General features: G+C 43.5%; 3 protein-coding genes across 3 annotated transcripts in view; 1 reads left to right on the top strand and 2 right to left on the bottom strand.

Annotated features, from left to right (window-relative positions):
- Positions 1–1,057, bottom strand: part of LOC118227759 (nuclear factor of activated T-cells 5-like) — a 63,777-nt gene extending 62,720 nt beyond the window's left edge. The window contains 1 exon segment of the mRNA XM_035418609.1: positions 536–1,057. The gene's annotated coding sequence lies outside the window, so the exon portion shown is untranslated.
- A 54-nt stretch (positions 1,058–1,111) lies between these two features.
- On the top strand, positions 1,112–5,191 carry LOC118227760 (26S proteasome non-ATPase regulatory subunit 7). Its single transcript, XM_035418610.1, has 7 exons — positions 1,112–1,290; positions 2,033–2,124; positions 2,619–2,711; positions 2,860–2,957; positions 3,420–3,500; positions 3,782–3,873; positions 4,524–5,191. The coding sequence occupies exons 1-7, from the start codon at positions 1,217–1,219 to the stop codon at positions 4,972–4,974; spliced, it is 981 nt and encodes a 326-aa protein (XP_035274501.1). The 5' UTR covers positions 1,112–1,216; the 3' UTR covers positions 4,975–5,191.
- Positions 5,192–5,295: 104 nt separating this feature from the next.
- Positions 5,296–15,196, bottom strand: part of pkd1l2a (polycystic kidney disease 1 like 2a) — a 40,795-nt gene continuing 30,894 nt past the window's right edge. Inside the window, exons 25-41 of the mRNA XM_035419520.1 lie at positions 14,934–15,112; positions 14,615–14,761; positions 14,340–14,539; positions 13,846–14,081; positions 13,328–13,544; positions 12,560–13,011; positions 11,963–12,059; positions 11,267–11,407; positions 10,789–10,974; positions 10,038–10,365; positions 9,219–9,352; positions 8,632–8,759; positions 8,363–8,523; positions 7,701–7,911; positions 7,110–7,211; positions 6,849–6,980; positions 5,296–6,277 (exon numbers count right to left, since the gene is read on the bottom strand). Coding sequence (XP_035275411.1) covers positions 6,134–6,277; positions 6,849–6,980; positions 7,110–7,211; positions 7,701–7,911; positions 8,363–8,523; positions 8,632–8,759; positions 9,219–9,352; positions 10,038–10,365; positions 10,789–10,974; positions 11,267–11,407; positions 11,963–12,059; positions 12,560–13,011; positions 13,328–13,544; positions 13,846–14,081; positions 14,340–14,539; positions 14,615–14,761; positions 14,934–15,112 — 3,195 coding nt within the window. The 3' untranslated portion in view covers positions 5,296–6,133. The remainder of the gene's footprint in view (positions 6,278–6,848; positions 6,981–7,109; positions 7,212–7,700; positions 7,912–8,362; positions 8,524–8,631; positions 8,760–9,218; positions 9,353–10,037; positions 10,366–10,788; positions 10,975–11,266; positions 11,408–11,962; positions 12,060–12,559; positions 13,012–13,327; positions 13,545–13,845; positions 14,082–14,339; positions 14,540–14,614; positions 14,762–14,933; positions 15,113–15,196) is intronic.

Here is a 15,196-nt window from a genome sequence, read left to right as displayed (position 1 = left end):
CTCCCTTTCTGTAATTATCATTACATCTTCCAGCAGGCTGGATCTGCACTCTGGGGAGTCTGTATCTTGCTGGAATTTCTTTATTTATTTATTTATTTTTAAACATGAACTTAGTTTGGTTTATAAAAATCTCCTCAAAACTTTTTTGCATAGTCTAAAAGCATGACAAATTAATTTAATGAATTGCACTGGATAAATAAAATGCATTTTCAAAATGTATTTTCCAGTGCGTATTGTCAAATAAATATGCACTCAATTGTCAAGACTATAACTGAACAGTCACAGTAGCTGCTTAGATTGTCCTCTAGTGGACACCTTAAAAAGTGCATGTGTAATACAAAAGTGCATTTAACATCATTACAATTGTATATTTTTCATACATTATTTGCTTGCTCAGACATGCATAGTGAACACAAATACAATTCAGAACATTTCACATATGCTTTCCGTCAACAAATGCAATTTACTGTATTTTGAAAAGCATGTAGCGCACGGGCAGGGCAATGCGACGACATCTGTGTGCTTAGTGCCTCACCAGGCCGTGGACATGGTCTGTTGCAGTTTTCTCCTTCTTACTGGGAGTGGAAAATTGCAGTGGATCTGCACTGGCTGAAAACTAGCCACACTAGTTTTGCTGACTTCACCAAGGTAGTACATACACAGCCAAGCCAATGAACTCGTTAGCAACTTACTTCTTAAAAGCACAAAACAGCTTCGAAATCCACAGTGGTGATATTAATGGGTATAATTCATCCCGTAAAACAAAACGTGGAACTCTCTTAGGCTTACGTTCACCACAGACCTTATTTTCGGCAAAAAACGAAGTCCCTACGGGAAAAAATGCGTTGGAAATCTCCCGAGGGAACCCATGCCTCAAAAAGCGAACTTACTTCCGGGTTTTAGGACTACAAACTGTAAAACGCTATAGCGATAAATTGACCTTTTTTAATAAATACGTGTGACAATGTTTACTAAATAGCACCTATCTCAAATAACGAATATGGCATTAATATGACGAACCCAGCAGTCGCTGAAAAAGAAGTTCATACAACCTACGTAGTTGCATCCTAGTTCATTGGTTGCATCGAAGTATTTTGTGCACGTGACCTTTGTGTCGGTGTCTCTGGGAATTATGGGATTGCGGAATCGTGACAGTCCGCAGTGAGGATTTCAGCGGCTAGTTTCATTCATTTAGAATTCATTTTACAGAATAAAAATGCCGGAATTAGCCGTGGAGAGGGTTGTTGTTCATCCGTTGGTGTTGCTGAGTGTGGTGGATCATTTTAACAGGTGACCTGATTCGATACAATGCGATAGTTGTGAATTTGTATGAAACTGTGAACTCATTGTTGTGGACTGCAGGCCCAGTCAGTCTTCAAGCTTGTGCCATGCTAGCTAGCTGACAGAAAGTGGAATCAAAAAGCTAACGTACGGAATCTAGCTAGCTAGTTTGGTGCTTATGACGACTTTGTATCTGATAACAGTGCATTTAGCGTATTCTACAAATATAATTTGACACTAAATTGTGTTCGTTTCATGTTGATAGTTAACGTTAGCTGGCGTGTTAGCGTAGTTTTTTTTATCTGTCTATAATTGTATAGGGAGATATTTAGCCAGCCAGCTTGCACTGTTATCACTTTGGTTAATTGGTGTGAATGGTCTATGCTTTTCAGAGTTAGTCACTCGTCATAAACCCGACGTGCGGGCTCACAGTATGTAACGTTAAATGCGGATAATTTAGTAGCTGGGTAACATTATGAAGTAACTAGCTAAAACCAAGAAGCAAAGTTACGTGGATAGCTTCGTTAAATTGCTAGCTATCCATTTAAGCTAGCTAGTGGTCTCAGTTTTCAGTGAAGATGTTAGTAAGTTACCAAGTAGCAAGGAATGTCAGTTCAGTCACTATCTAGCTGCTGTCTGATTTAATCTCGATTTTATACTCGCGCTCCCAGAACTACCAACAAGCACATATCATCATATGTTTTGTTTGTTAGTGTGAAATAAAATGTAATCGTCTTATTATTTCGTGTAGAATAGGAAAAGTTGGCAACCAGAAGCGAGTTGTGGGTGTTCTACTGGGTTCCTGGCATAAGAAAATCCTCGATGTGTCCAACAGTTTTGCAGGTGAGTTTCACCATGACTTGCAGCAGCAGCACGAGTCCTTGTGACAACCAGGTTTTGTTTTAATCCGTTATGTTATACTGCGCAGATGCAGTCTTGGCACGCTGAATAATGCTCATAAAATCACTTGGAGGGCTGACCTTTTTCGAGGTGTCCCACTGCCTGGTCATAGCAGAAAGATACTTGCATCTGAACAGCATGACGACCAAAAACTAGTCCAGATCCCACAGTGGGAACTGCCCTTGTGCCCAATGAACACGTTTCTTTACTTAATGACTTCAGAACAAATACCATCTTGTGTAAATTATAGTAACCTTGTATAAAAAGAAAAATAAATGAACTTAATTTTGTATAAGGGTGTCTCCGTAGTAAGCAGATAAAGTATTCTAATAATTATGCAATATTGCCAAAAAACCAGTGAAATCTGGGAGCTGAAATATGTGTTGACTGGTAGCATTGGGTTTGATGAATGTAGCTAACTGTGATTGTCTTTGCAGTGCCTTTTGATGAGGACGACAAGGATGATTCAGTTTGGTTCCTTGATCATGACTACTTGGAGAATATGTATGGCATGTTTAAAAAGGTCAATGGTAAGAGCATTGATGGATATGTGCATATGAGCACCTTTCAATCCTTGTTTCTCCTCACCTGTCTTATAATGTCAGTTTCATCAGTTGTGACATATTTTGGTGAATGAACTTTTTTTTAAATTTTATTTTATTTATTTTTTTAAACTAGCCCGAGAAAGGATAGTTGGTTGGTACCATACTGGACCAAAACTACACAAGAATGACATTGCCATCAATGAACTCATGAAGCAGTACTGCTCGAATTCAGTAAGTCAGTTCCTAACATCTCAGCTATTTCCTCAAAATCAAAAAATACAAAATCTGTCATGCTCTTTTACACTACAAAATCCCTTCGACTGTGACCCTTGCATATTTTATTAGATGCTACAAATGATATCTTAACGCCAAAAATAAAATATGCTGAGTTTATATATCTTGGACATAAATATATGTGGTTTCTCAGTTGTGTTCTATGTGCAAATGTTATGATACATTTACTGCTGATTTTTGGCCAGGCTCCTGTTTCATGAAACAGAATTAGTGAGTTAGCTGGATAACTCTTTTACTCTTTTACTTCAAACCATGTTCCAGATCTGGGAGGGTTCAGGGTTTTACTCAGTGCAGCTCTCTAGCTAACGCAATAATCATGCTTGCATAGATTTAATCAAACCTGAGGTTATTTCTGCTACATTGGGAAGATTAAATATTCTATGCACTTCTGTTTTTCAGGTTTTAGTTATTATTGATGTAAAGCCAAAGGACCTTGGTCTACCCACTGAAGCCTATATCTCTGTAGAGGAAGTTCATGATGTAAGTAACCTCTGCTTGACATCAGAGATTGTATGAATATAGGGAAATGATATGTAATTAACTTTTAATTCAGTGGACCTCAAATGAATGTTTCCCAGTATTGCATACTACAAAATTTTGCAAGGAAATATGATTGTCGAACCATTGTGAACAGGCTACCCCAAAGGCTGTTCAGTATCGAAAATATCACAACATACAATGCAATGTACATATTCATTTATAGCAAGTTAATCAAGTAGCCAATGAGTAGAACGCCTGACAGTAATGATGCTCTTCTCTAGGATGGCACCCCCACATCTAAGACGTTTGAACATGTGACCAGCGAGATCGGGGCCGAGGAGGCAGAGGAAGTTGGTGTGGAGCACTTACTCAGGTAACAGTTCTGTGCTTCGTTTGCTGGTCATTTATTGAGTTTGCTATGCGCAATTATGATAACCGTTCTAAAAACAGTTAGAATTTATGTAATGGGTTTTAATCAAATTACAGGATGTCAAAAGAATAAACAATATTTTTTTTCTTAATTGACCCATCTGAGTAAATACATACTATGCAGAAGTTCTTTCCTTGCTTTGCTCCTGTGTTTACAATTTAAAATGTCTCCCTCGTTCTCCGCCCCACCTACAACCCAAGATGGCGAAGCTCACACACCAACGAAACAACTAGATGTAGCTCTGGCTGGCTATATTGGTAGCTTTATAGCATCATGTTGCACAATGTTGGAATCACGTCTCTTTCAAAAATATAGCAATAGCTGCATTCACAGTCATGCAGTCACAAGTATGTAAATGCTCAACCGACATGCGATGCGATGGCAAAAGCGCCCACTTTGCTTCCATATGCAGCTAACTTACAGGGTAGCTTTAGCTTGGTGGTTGTGGTTACGGACCTATGCTAGCTATTGCTGGCACAGCACCAGTGGGTTTCAGCTGGCAAAATTCTATAACATAAGCATGCATATTTACAAACATCAATTCATTTTTGTGTTTTATTTTTTCTCACTGTGACCCATCTGCACTTCTGCAGAGACATCAAGGACACGACGGTGGGCACCCTGTCCCAGCGCATCACCAACCAGGTGCACGGCCTGAAGGGGCTCAACTCCAAGCTGCTGGACATCAAGAGCTACCTGGAGAAGGTGGCCACCGGCAAGCTGCCCATCAACCACCAGATAATCTACCAGCTGCAGGACGTCTTCAACCTGCTGCCCGACGTCAATCTGCAGGAGTTCATCAAGGCCTTCTACCTCAAGACCAACGACCAGATGCTGGTGGTGTACCTGGCCTCCCTCATCCGCTCGGTGGTGGCCCTGCACAACCTCATCAACAACAAGATCGCCAACCGCGACGCTGAGAAGAAAGAGGGCCAGGAGAAGGACGACAGCAAGAAGGAGAAGAAGGACGAAAAGGAGAAGGAGAAAGAGAAGGAGAAGGGAGATGCCGCAGCCAAGAAAGATGACAAGAAGGACAAGAAATGAACTCGTGCAGCCAGCCATTCCTGACACAACTTCGGCAGTGTTGGAGGATTAACTTTTCTGTTTGTCTGTTTTTTTTCCATTTTTGTAGCTGGAATTTGTAAGGTCCCGCCAGCTTGTGCAGAGTTGGATGGGCACTGTATTTATCATTTTTGATAAGGACTCCATGTTTTCTGTATTCATTAAAAGACGGAAGGGAATAAATGGATTTCTTTTGTGATTTTTTTGTTTTTGTTTGTTTTGTTTTTTCCCTTCTCCAGAAAATAGCATTTAATCTTTTAGGGCATAAAATAAAGACATAATATGTGACCCAATTACATGTACACATTATTTAATAGTTACTACAGTAATAGAGTGCAAATTTATGAACTGCAAATCACATTTGACAAAGAGCAAAAGGACAAGTGCATAACTGGGTAAATCAGAGTATTTTAGTCACAATGCAAGTGAAAGGGCAGTGCACAGTTGCAGTTGAGGATTGAAATTCTCATTTCAGAATTTTAGCACTGACATATATGCATGAGGGATTTTGATTTGTTAGAAGGGAGTTGGTTTGAACAGGAAAATAAATCCACGTCAACTTGGTGAAAAGTAGGACCTCAAGATATTTTTCATGTTCATGATTACTTAAAACTTGAATTACAGTCTTTACATTTTCAACATGATACCATTATGCCCAAAGCAATGATCTGATATAAGATTAACAAAAACTGCTTGTTACCAATACAGCAAAGTTCAACATAAAGTCTGCCATGGATTCTGAGCCTCTAAATTATGTGCACTTTCCCCTTGCACAATGCAGGATCACTTTATTACATTCTGCTGTTTAGTCACATTTCTGTCATGTCTTAACAGTACAGTTTCCATCAATATATTTGTAATGCATGAAACATGGTTTTTCAAGCATTCTTTTCTGGCCCATTTTATGGGTGAGTTGTTTTTTCGTCTGTTACATAAAAGCTGTAAAACAGCTATATTCTGAATTACAAGAGAAAACAAATTTCCAACATTTCAAACAGAGTGTCTAATATGCATTCAAATCTTTAATCATATCGTAGCCTAAAAGAGAAACACTTGAGAATCTGAGAGGCAGAAAGTTCACAGCTCATGAAAATGATCTCTCAGGTTGTACAACACTATTTGTGAAGATAGATCTATAATGCTAATCCACTGGGGCTTTTTTGCCCACGGAGGCCGTGCAGTTGTTTTCTTTCCCTTCATCTTTCTCTTGTTTTTTACACTTGATTCCGAGGAGGCTGCAGATCTTCATGAGCATAAGGTCCACAATCTCCTCCTCTTCAGAGGGCTATGGGGGGGAAATACAGGGAATGCTGGGTAATATACACAGTTTTTTCAGGGCCTGTATTTCTAAATATTACAAATAAAATATTTATAATTGACTGCATGAAAAACAAAGTTGTGTCACTTTTAATAATGGCCATAGCAACAACTCTTACCAGCTAACACAAAATGTTCTCATAATGTTACTGGAATGTTTTGCGAATATTATAACATTGCCTTTGCATGGCAGCAATTTTTGTTTTAGCTGGGTAGACTTATGACTTAGGAGTACTTTGAGAGGTTGATTGGGTACATTATGGTGAAAACTGCATTGATATTAATACGCATTATATAATTATACTTGTCAGTTATGAATAATCTCTTCATAGTTGTCTCGTTTCATTTTTTCCCTTCATAACTAATATTTCAGCTGTGCATAAATATTTTTGCTTAACTTGTGTATTGCTAAAGAGTCGCAGCAAAAAAATTCTGAATATTCACAAACTCTTGATACAGAGAACATGAACAGTAGATTTAGTTATTGCCAGATAAGCCACACGGCAATTCTAAAATCAGAGTGGGGTTGCCACTTCTACCTTGTGGTACTGTTGTTCTTCACTGAATGCCACCAGGATGACAGAGATGAAGAGGTTGACCACCACAAAGGTCATGAAGACAATGCAGGTGCCAATGAGGAAAGCACCTAACATAGGGTTATAGTCCAGAACCTTGGGGGAGAAGCAACCAACCAATCACAAAAATGAAGCATCACCAATCATAAAGCTCTTTTCACTGGCTAAACAGTTACAGATAACAATTACTCTCAATAGAGTTTAATACATCCTAGTCTCACTCACCTCTTCGTAGTTGAAGATGCCCAACTGCAAGCTGACCATTGTCACTACTGCGTCCATAAGGGTCCTGTACGAATACAGCTTCCAGCCAAACATCAGATTTGACTGCAACAGGGACAGGTGGGAAACAGATAATATCAGACTCATGCCTACCTCCTGCTTCCTTCAAACGTTTGACAGCCTTTGAACACTATTTGTTTCCTATGCACTGTTGGCAGTAACTGAATTGTGTGAATTATTTTGTGTGAATTCATGCTACTTTAGAAGGTCAAATCACAATTTTGTGCACATAAAATGGGTAACAGCTAGAGGTATTCACCCAGAGCTCTCAAAAGGATGGAGTAGACCAGGCCCAACGGCAGTGTAGCAATAGAGCCGACAGATCTAATGGAAAAAGCTACTTATGTACAAACAACCAGGGCCCTTACAGCTAAGGACCAGGCCAGGCCTAATTTAAACCAAGCAATAGAGTGGCCCAGGCCTAACTACAACAGCTCCTGATACAGAAACAGCCAGGGTTCCTACAGCTGTGGTTCAGAAGGCCATGCCTAATGGAAACATCTGCTGATATGGGCAGGTCTGTGGGGTTCTCACAGCGACGGAGTAAGCCAGGAACATGATGATCATGACGATGATGAAGCCGGAGATGTCGGTCCACGCCCGCTGGAGCGTGGCAGTGATCATGTGCAGCTTTGGGTTGAGTCTCAGCAGGTGCCACATCTTCACGGTGGCCAGAAGCACCAGGAAGGCAATGAGGTAACCCAGGACAGAGTCTGCCGCCGCCGTGTCGTAGAAACTGGCAAACCTGCCAGAGCCGGATCACACAGAGCAAAGGGTAAGGCATGCCACAGCAACTCCACTGCTATGGCAGATGTAGTACTAATTCATAATAAGTTGGGCGGTATTTTGTATAGAAGTTGACATCTCAAGATCTCAAGTGCTTTGGGAAGGGGTTGGGAAAACACCTGATAAGACCTGCAGCCCTCTTGCATGAAGAGGGAGTGATTTATGAAGTCAAATATCCTGAGAGATTGGTATACCAGGTATAGTGCAACAGTAATAGCAAAATTAATTTTTGGAACCAAGGGCATCCAACTGACCAGAGGGGTAATAATTGTGTGATTAATATTGGAATATAGTACTGATTGAACCTCATTCTCCCAGAGCATTTCATCATCCCACATAACTTCTAGGAGATTCTCCAAACGTAAGCACAGATCAGTGCTGGTGAGGAACAGCAGTAATGGCCCACTCACTCGTCCTTGTGGTCATGGTAGAACTCCATGTCACGGTTCCCCAGCAGTGTCCTCTTGATGAAGACTGACAGTGCACTCCAGCTCAGGATTATAATGGCCAGCTCAAGAAGGTTCCACTTGCACCGGAAGTATTCCCACTTTTGCTGCTTCATCAGCTTCCCCTGTGACATCAGCCAGGAGGAAACCATTTTCAGTATTGTAATGTGAAATAGCTGAAAGTTGAGAACCAGGAACCAGGTGAGAGAGGAAGTGCCTAGACAGAGACTGACCTGAACAAACATATAGTAGAGGATGAAGAGGAAGTATATGGCCTCCGAGGCCATGACGAAGGCGCTTAGGCCACCAGTTGACTGGTAGAGACGTACAGCCTGCAGCTTAGAGTAGAACTGGAAAGCCCCTGGTATGAGACAATAGTTTAGTCATCATGTCTGGCAATTAATATGTAAAGATCCCTTCATACTGTTTTTTTTTGTATTCAATGGTTATTATTCCTCATTTTTCTCCTCAATGTGCACAATCTCTAGTTGTAATTGTAGGCCCCATCACAGCATTGTCCTCTGCCAATACAGTAGGGCACACAGAAGCAAGTAAACCATATGTTCTGATATGCATGCAGTCAGACAATTTTCACTCTAAAACCCACTAGCTCAGCTGTCCAGTTGCAATGCTGGAAGGCTGTAGAACTAACATTTGGTTGCTAATGAGCAATGAGGCAGGGAGATATCCTGCTGTCTGAAACCCTCCCTCCCTGGGTAATACTATGACCAATTGTACTCTGTGATACCTCAACTACACCTGTCACTCAGGAGGAAAAATATGAATTTCTATAAAGTATGCAGCCAGAGGTGCTCCTCACCCACAGCCGCGGTTTCCATCATTATGGTGACGATGCAGAAGAGATTGATGTTGGCGTTGTAGACCGTGAACTCCACAAAGACCGCCCGTGTGTACACATCCAACCAAGTGTTGTCAAACAGGTACTGAAGGACACTGCCAAACAGGGGGGAGTTAATGTTCCAGATAAAGACAAACGACTGCTCAGTATACTGAGAATTCGAGCACATAGTGCACCAGGGGCTTGTAAGTCTGTTACTGAGCATAAAGCAAAATATTTTAATTGTGTAAATCAAGTGAAGTCATTGTCATGGGTGCAAGATTGTAGCTATTGTCTGTCTGCTCAGTATCCCATCTGTTTTGAGGGTTGCATGCTAATCCTTGCACTAATACATGAGGGAATTATACAATGTTTAGTTGCCACTTCTATATGCATTGTTGTATTATTTTTCCCTCTAGCCCATTTGGTCTGTAGCAGCTTAAAGGCCTATTTTATAAATTTTATAATGAATGCCATATTATTTTGTATTTAGAAGGTGTGTCTTTTTTCTTCGGTGTCTGGCCGAATCCAGAGGCATCTCAATAGCATTGCAGCTGTCCACTGGATCAGTCAGCACAAAGTGTCTCACAACCCAGGAATAATTCATAGATGTGTCATAGCTATATAAAAAAGGACTCCACCCCTGTTTTGTGACATCATCGTTTCACAAAAAACCTTTTCCTGCCCTCTGTTACAAACATCAGTGACCGTCTCACAATTGATACAGAGGTTATTTTTTCCATCCCTATTTTGGATTTACCATCAATATTTTCAGTCACTGTTGGCCCATGGCTGGCTCACCTCATGGCGGTCTCAAGGTCCGGCCCCAGGTCAGCCACAAAGCCCCCACCTCTGTACAGAACCACGCTGCCCCATGTGGGGGGTGCCCGGAGCTTGCCCTGGCTCTGGTACTGCCAGGGGCTGGGGGGGAGCGAGACGTTGGTGTGGGCCGAGCTGTTCCAGCCTGGCCCATACGAGCCCATGTCCTCCACATCCCAGGAGTACGGGGCCTGGCAGTCCAGGACGGAGTGGCGCATGGAGCGGGCAATAGGGCAGGACTTGCTCTGCACCCTCACTTGCCGAATACGTGCACTGCCCACCAGCTTGCTGTTCCCGTCCGTGATGAATCCTGTCAAAGAGTGCAATAAAGGTTAAATGAGTCCTGTGACCTCTGCTTGGTGCACATTTACACCAGAAAAAAGGCTTGTCACAACATAGCACTGTCCTGTAACATCCAATGTAATATCTAAATGATCCTGGAATTGTAATCAGCTCAATCTGACATACTTTGGAAAAACACGACAGAGTTGCTCCACCTCTTCTTGAAACTCATCAATGATGGATTCTCTTTTATTTTACTGTATTTTTGTTCAACCTTAGCTTGGCTAGAGAGTCTCCCAGAGAGTGAAATCTCCTTTGCAAGGGTGAGGCCTGTATATGAGGAGTACAGTCGATTTCCAGCATTTTGTAAAATGTCCGCAGGCTGCATGCTGCATTTGTGTCCACAGATTTATTTTCACTGACAGGCCAGTTTAAATGGAAAGGCTGTTACCTGGGTACTCTCCAAAGAGGTTGCTGAGCAGGGTGGTGTTTGCCCAAGTGAAGACGTCTTTTTGGCTCATTGTGTCAGGGATCCCGTTGCTGAAGCTCTGCTGTATGTGTTGGGTGAGGAAGTAGGCATTGGGGTCCCGCTGACCGTACGCTATGAGGAGCAGCATCCACAGGAACCCCAAGTAGGCTATAACGAACAAAGAGGCCACAATAAAGGAGGGATCCAACAAAGAATGAGCTGTGGATAAATCTGCTTTAAACTATTGTAATTGTAATTGTACAAAATTAAAGTGGAAAGAAAATGAGACACTATACTAAGAAAACAGTCTTGTACCGATTCGCTTTGTGCTACTGTAGTTGTGCTCAGGCCATTGTGTCAGCATTTTGGCACAGTTCGACTTTTATCCGCTATCCCAGCTGTAATAAAAGCAGCTTTAAATGGGGAGCAGTTTTAAATGTGGCAGAGAAGACAGTCTTACTGATGATCTCCCTGAAGAGTGCGAACACTTTCTGCTCCTTGATCATGTTGCTCCTCATCTTCTCGATGTCAGTGGGGGGAGGGGGCTGGTAGAAGCTGCAGGTACTGTCCCGCCGAGCACTCAGCACTGCATCTGGGTCATCTGGGGGTTGGGGGAGGGGTGAGAGACATTTGTCTATTTTTACAGCAGCAATACTAAAATACAGTGACCTCTTTAAGACTTGTGATTTGAAGTAGTCGCCCCTGGCGAGACCGCAACTACTGCGTCGTCGGTTCCTTATGCCAGATAGACGGCAGCAACCAGCCAGTCAACCGTAAGATAGTAGTTTTGCCCTGCCACAAAATCAGAGCGTCTGGCTTAATTCGGTTTGTGGCCTGAAGAACAAATCATTCGCTTCCATCACTGCCCACCTGTCGGCCATCTAGCAATAGGAATACATTGAGCAGCCAAGACAAATTCTGCCAGTGACATCACAACCTAGCTAGTTCCAAGATGGCTGCACCCTTCCTTATGCAATAAAAAAAGCTAACTTTAGTTTTCTAGCAAATATGGGCCAATTTCAGATTTGAATGCGGGGCCATATCTTATCCAAGGTAAAAAGCAAAGAAACCACATTGCCGACTGCTTCTGTTCCCCTTTCAAGAATCACACGATCCTCAAGCGCTTCTTTAAAAAAATATCTGGACAGTGAGTTACCTGAGTTTACAAGCGCTCCTTCGACGGGAGCATCTCCATATTCCTCCTGATCAACTTTTTTCAGAACCAGGGCAAAGAAAACAGCAAAACCCAAGACCTGCAGAGTAAAATCCAATAAATACATCAGCACCAACCTCACACTGATACGATACCGATGCATAACTAAACTCCGCATAACAACATGTGGTGGTCCTGCCTACTGTAAAGAATACTGACAATGTGATTCGCAGAGACTCCTGTAGTATCCCAGAAAGTTGACCTGGTTTGCAGGCAATAAAGCCAAAAGCCTCAAAAGTCAAATTACATGCCTGAAGTACATATGGGGTTAAGGCTTATCACTGGGTATACGCACCAGCACAGTGGTGATCACCATTTCTGTGTCAGGAGAGGGACTACAGCAATTAAAATGTTTTCTCTTTTTTTAACTATGATCACCATGTATGGTCCTGCAAAGCATGAAGGTATGTCCTGCCTTGCTGTACCCACTGTACTCATGTGCATCATGATAATCATTTACGCTCTTCAATAATTTGCACTGGACCCTGCCTCAGCTCCGGGTACATCGGGAGTAGGTTATGGGTGGAACTGGGGTGGCACCTTGAGCGGCTGGGTGATGAAGATGCTCTCGAAGAAGGACACGACCATGGAGATGAGCCAGCTGATCGAGCGCTGCAGCCCATAGGTCAGCCCGTAGATCATGGTGAAGTAGGCCGAAACAACGCTGGTCGCCGCCACCAGCAGCCAGCCCACGAACACGAACCACCAGGGCAGGCCCCCTTTGCAGCACTTGCCGCCGCTGGTGCCTCCGCCTTCAGGCTGGTCCTCGGAGGAGGAGCCGGAGGAGGAGAGGTGAGACTTCAGCAGGCCCTTCATGTGCTGGACCTGCTGCACCGCCCGGGCGTGGCTGTGGGGCTCTGGGAAGCGGGCGGGGCCCAGCAGCTCAAGCTCCTTCTCCACATGCAGCAGCTGCCGGTGCAGGTACTGGCTGTAGTCGCTCCGCCGCTGGCCGTTTCCCGTCGCCGAGTCCGGCCGCTCGCCGGGGCTGCTTTCTGCCAGAACATGAGTCACAGTCAAGCTGATTTTTAACCTCACATCAGCAATATGATTTTAGCATACCAGCCAGGTAATGTATACATTATACATTACATACATAACAGCTTCAAAATCCTCCCTTACAAGAAGCTTTATGCATACCATTACCATTATTATTGTTAGATAATTGATGGCAACATGGCAACTGCAAATCAGCCACACAAATTTCCCATACTCAAATATTACACAGCTGAAATTTTCCTGCAGTGTTGCTGGGCAGAACGATAAAATTCCTGCCCCGGTTTGAGTGACAGCGGAGTGGAGGTGTTGTACCTTGCAGGTTGACTGCTCCCAGGGTGAGCACCAGAGCTCCATCTTTCTTGCTGCTGTCGCTGTAGAACTCTTCGCCCGCCCGGTTATGCTGCCTGATGATACCCTCCACCAGCGACAGCAGGTCATTGATGTCGGCCGTCCTGCTGAATTCTGTCTCCAGCTTTGGGATGGGGCTCTTCATGGTCTTGGAGAGTGACTGCGCTATCCTCTTGATGTCCTGAGAGAATTCCATAAGTATATCTTTTCAGGAGATGGCTGATAAAAGCAATCAAGGTGAGTGCAGGCAAGGCCCTACAGTTTTCATATTGTGGGTTTGAGACTGGACTGTGCTATTACTCAACTATGGGAGTTGGAGGCAGAACAACAGAGAACTCAAACACAATCCCGCCAACTGATGATGCACCGCCCCGGGCGGTTCTACTGGGCATGTTCTGCACTGGTACGGCCAGGATTTCATATGGAGCCATGGAGCGCATCATTACACTGGAACCCAAAGCCTGAGCAGAGGCATGGTTTACCTTGATGATGGCATCGGGGGTGATGTCCCTGTGGCCGGTCTGTGGAGAGGGAGGCTGGGAAGGGGAGACCCGACCCGTCTTTCCCTGCTTGCCAGACTCTGATTTGGGCTGCTTCGGCTTCCTCTCTCGCGGCCTGGTGTTCCGGAAGATGCTCACGATGAAGAGGTTTATGGGAAACATTATTATGGAGCTCTGGATGCCAATCATCACCTGCTGCCAGGTGAACTCAATCTGACCTGGGGGAAGGAGAGAGAGGTGCTCCATGAATAAATAGTATCATTACTATGATTATTACCATTATTGTTATTGTTGTTATTATTATTATTATTGTTGTTGTTATTATTATTATTATTATTATTGTTATTATTATTATAATAATATAATATAATAATAACAATAATAATAATAATAATAATAATAATAATAATAATAATAATAATTAGTGCCAATAAAAGAGAAAATCAAGTGCTTCCGTCAAATGGTCACAGACATACCCAGGTCCATCTTCTGCTCAGACGGGTCGGTGGGGACGCCGTAGAACATGATGCTGGTGAGCATGGTACAGAGCAGCAGGGAGAAGCAGCAGGAGACTCGCTGCACGCGGGTGAAGTTGCTGTTCGGGGGCCGGCTGACCACAGAGAACCAAATGTGGCCGTCGCGGAAGTCCTTGGCTGTCTTCATGAAGAACAGATTGCTGCGAGAGGACAGACGTGTGTCACAATCATATCAACAACGAGGAGCACAAAAAACAGCAACCAAGATAACCCACCTGAACCTCTTCATATCCATCTCTGTGGCGACAGGGAAGACTTTGTCCAGGAGGAAATCACCCATATCTATGGCCAGCCAGGAGCTACACAGGAAGAACCACTTCTGTCCGGTCTCAAGGTCGTGCACCATCACCTTGTCCACATACCTGTTGGAGAAATGCTTTTCAAGTTCTGACCCACAAGTAACTCTTCAGTTTGACATTCTTATAACATCCATTTACTTTTTTACTGGATAAAAATACTCATTTCATGAAGAGCGTTTAAAAATACGGTCACTGATGAGAAGGGCGGTACCGCCTCCCTCCCAGCCCCCCTCACCAGGCGGGGTGGCTCCCCGAGTTGTCATGCCACAGCCTGATGCTCTGCAGCTCCCCCAGGGAGAAGGGCGTGGTCAGCAGGAACATGTCCGTGTCTCCCCTCCCAAACACCGGCTTGTCTGTGTCAGTGAGGTGGTGCGGCTCGCTCTCCCCTTCCGATCCAAGCAGAGTGACAGTGACCTGCAGAGCGGCGCCAGTGAGTAATAGAGAGGGAGGCACAGAGAGCAACGGCAGAGAGGGAGAGCAAGGGAGTCACTGATGTAC

Source organism: Anguilla anguilla, chromosome 5 (assembly GCF_013347855.1).
Source record: "Anguilla anguilla isolate fAngAng1 chromosome 5, fAngAng1.pri, whole genome shotgun sequence".
NCBI lineage: Eukaryota > Metazoa > Chordata > Actinopteri > Anguilliformes > Anguillidae > Anguilla > Anguilla anguilla.
Note: the sequence above shows the minus strand (reverse complement) of the source record. Positions and strands in the feature narration are given on the sequence as shown.

What these genes read in the sequence shown, in the direction of transcription:
- LOC118227760 (XM_035418610.1), top strand. Translation starts at nt 1,217, where the DNA reads ATGCCGGAATTAGCCGTGGAGAGGGTTGTTGTTCATCCGTTGGTGTTG. An exon ending in GTGGTGGATCATTTTAACAG is followed by an intron (nt 1,291 to 2,032) that starts GTGACCTGATTC and finishes TATTTCGTGTAG; the next exon opens with AATAGGAAAAGTTGGCAACC. An exon ending in GGTGTGGAGCACTTACTCAG is followed by an intron (nt 3,874 to 4,523) that starts GTAACAGTTCTG and finishes GCACTTCTGCAG; the next exon opens with AGACATCAAGGACACGACGG.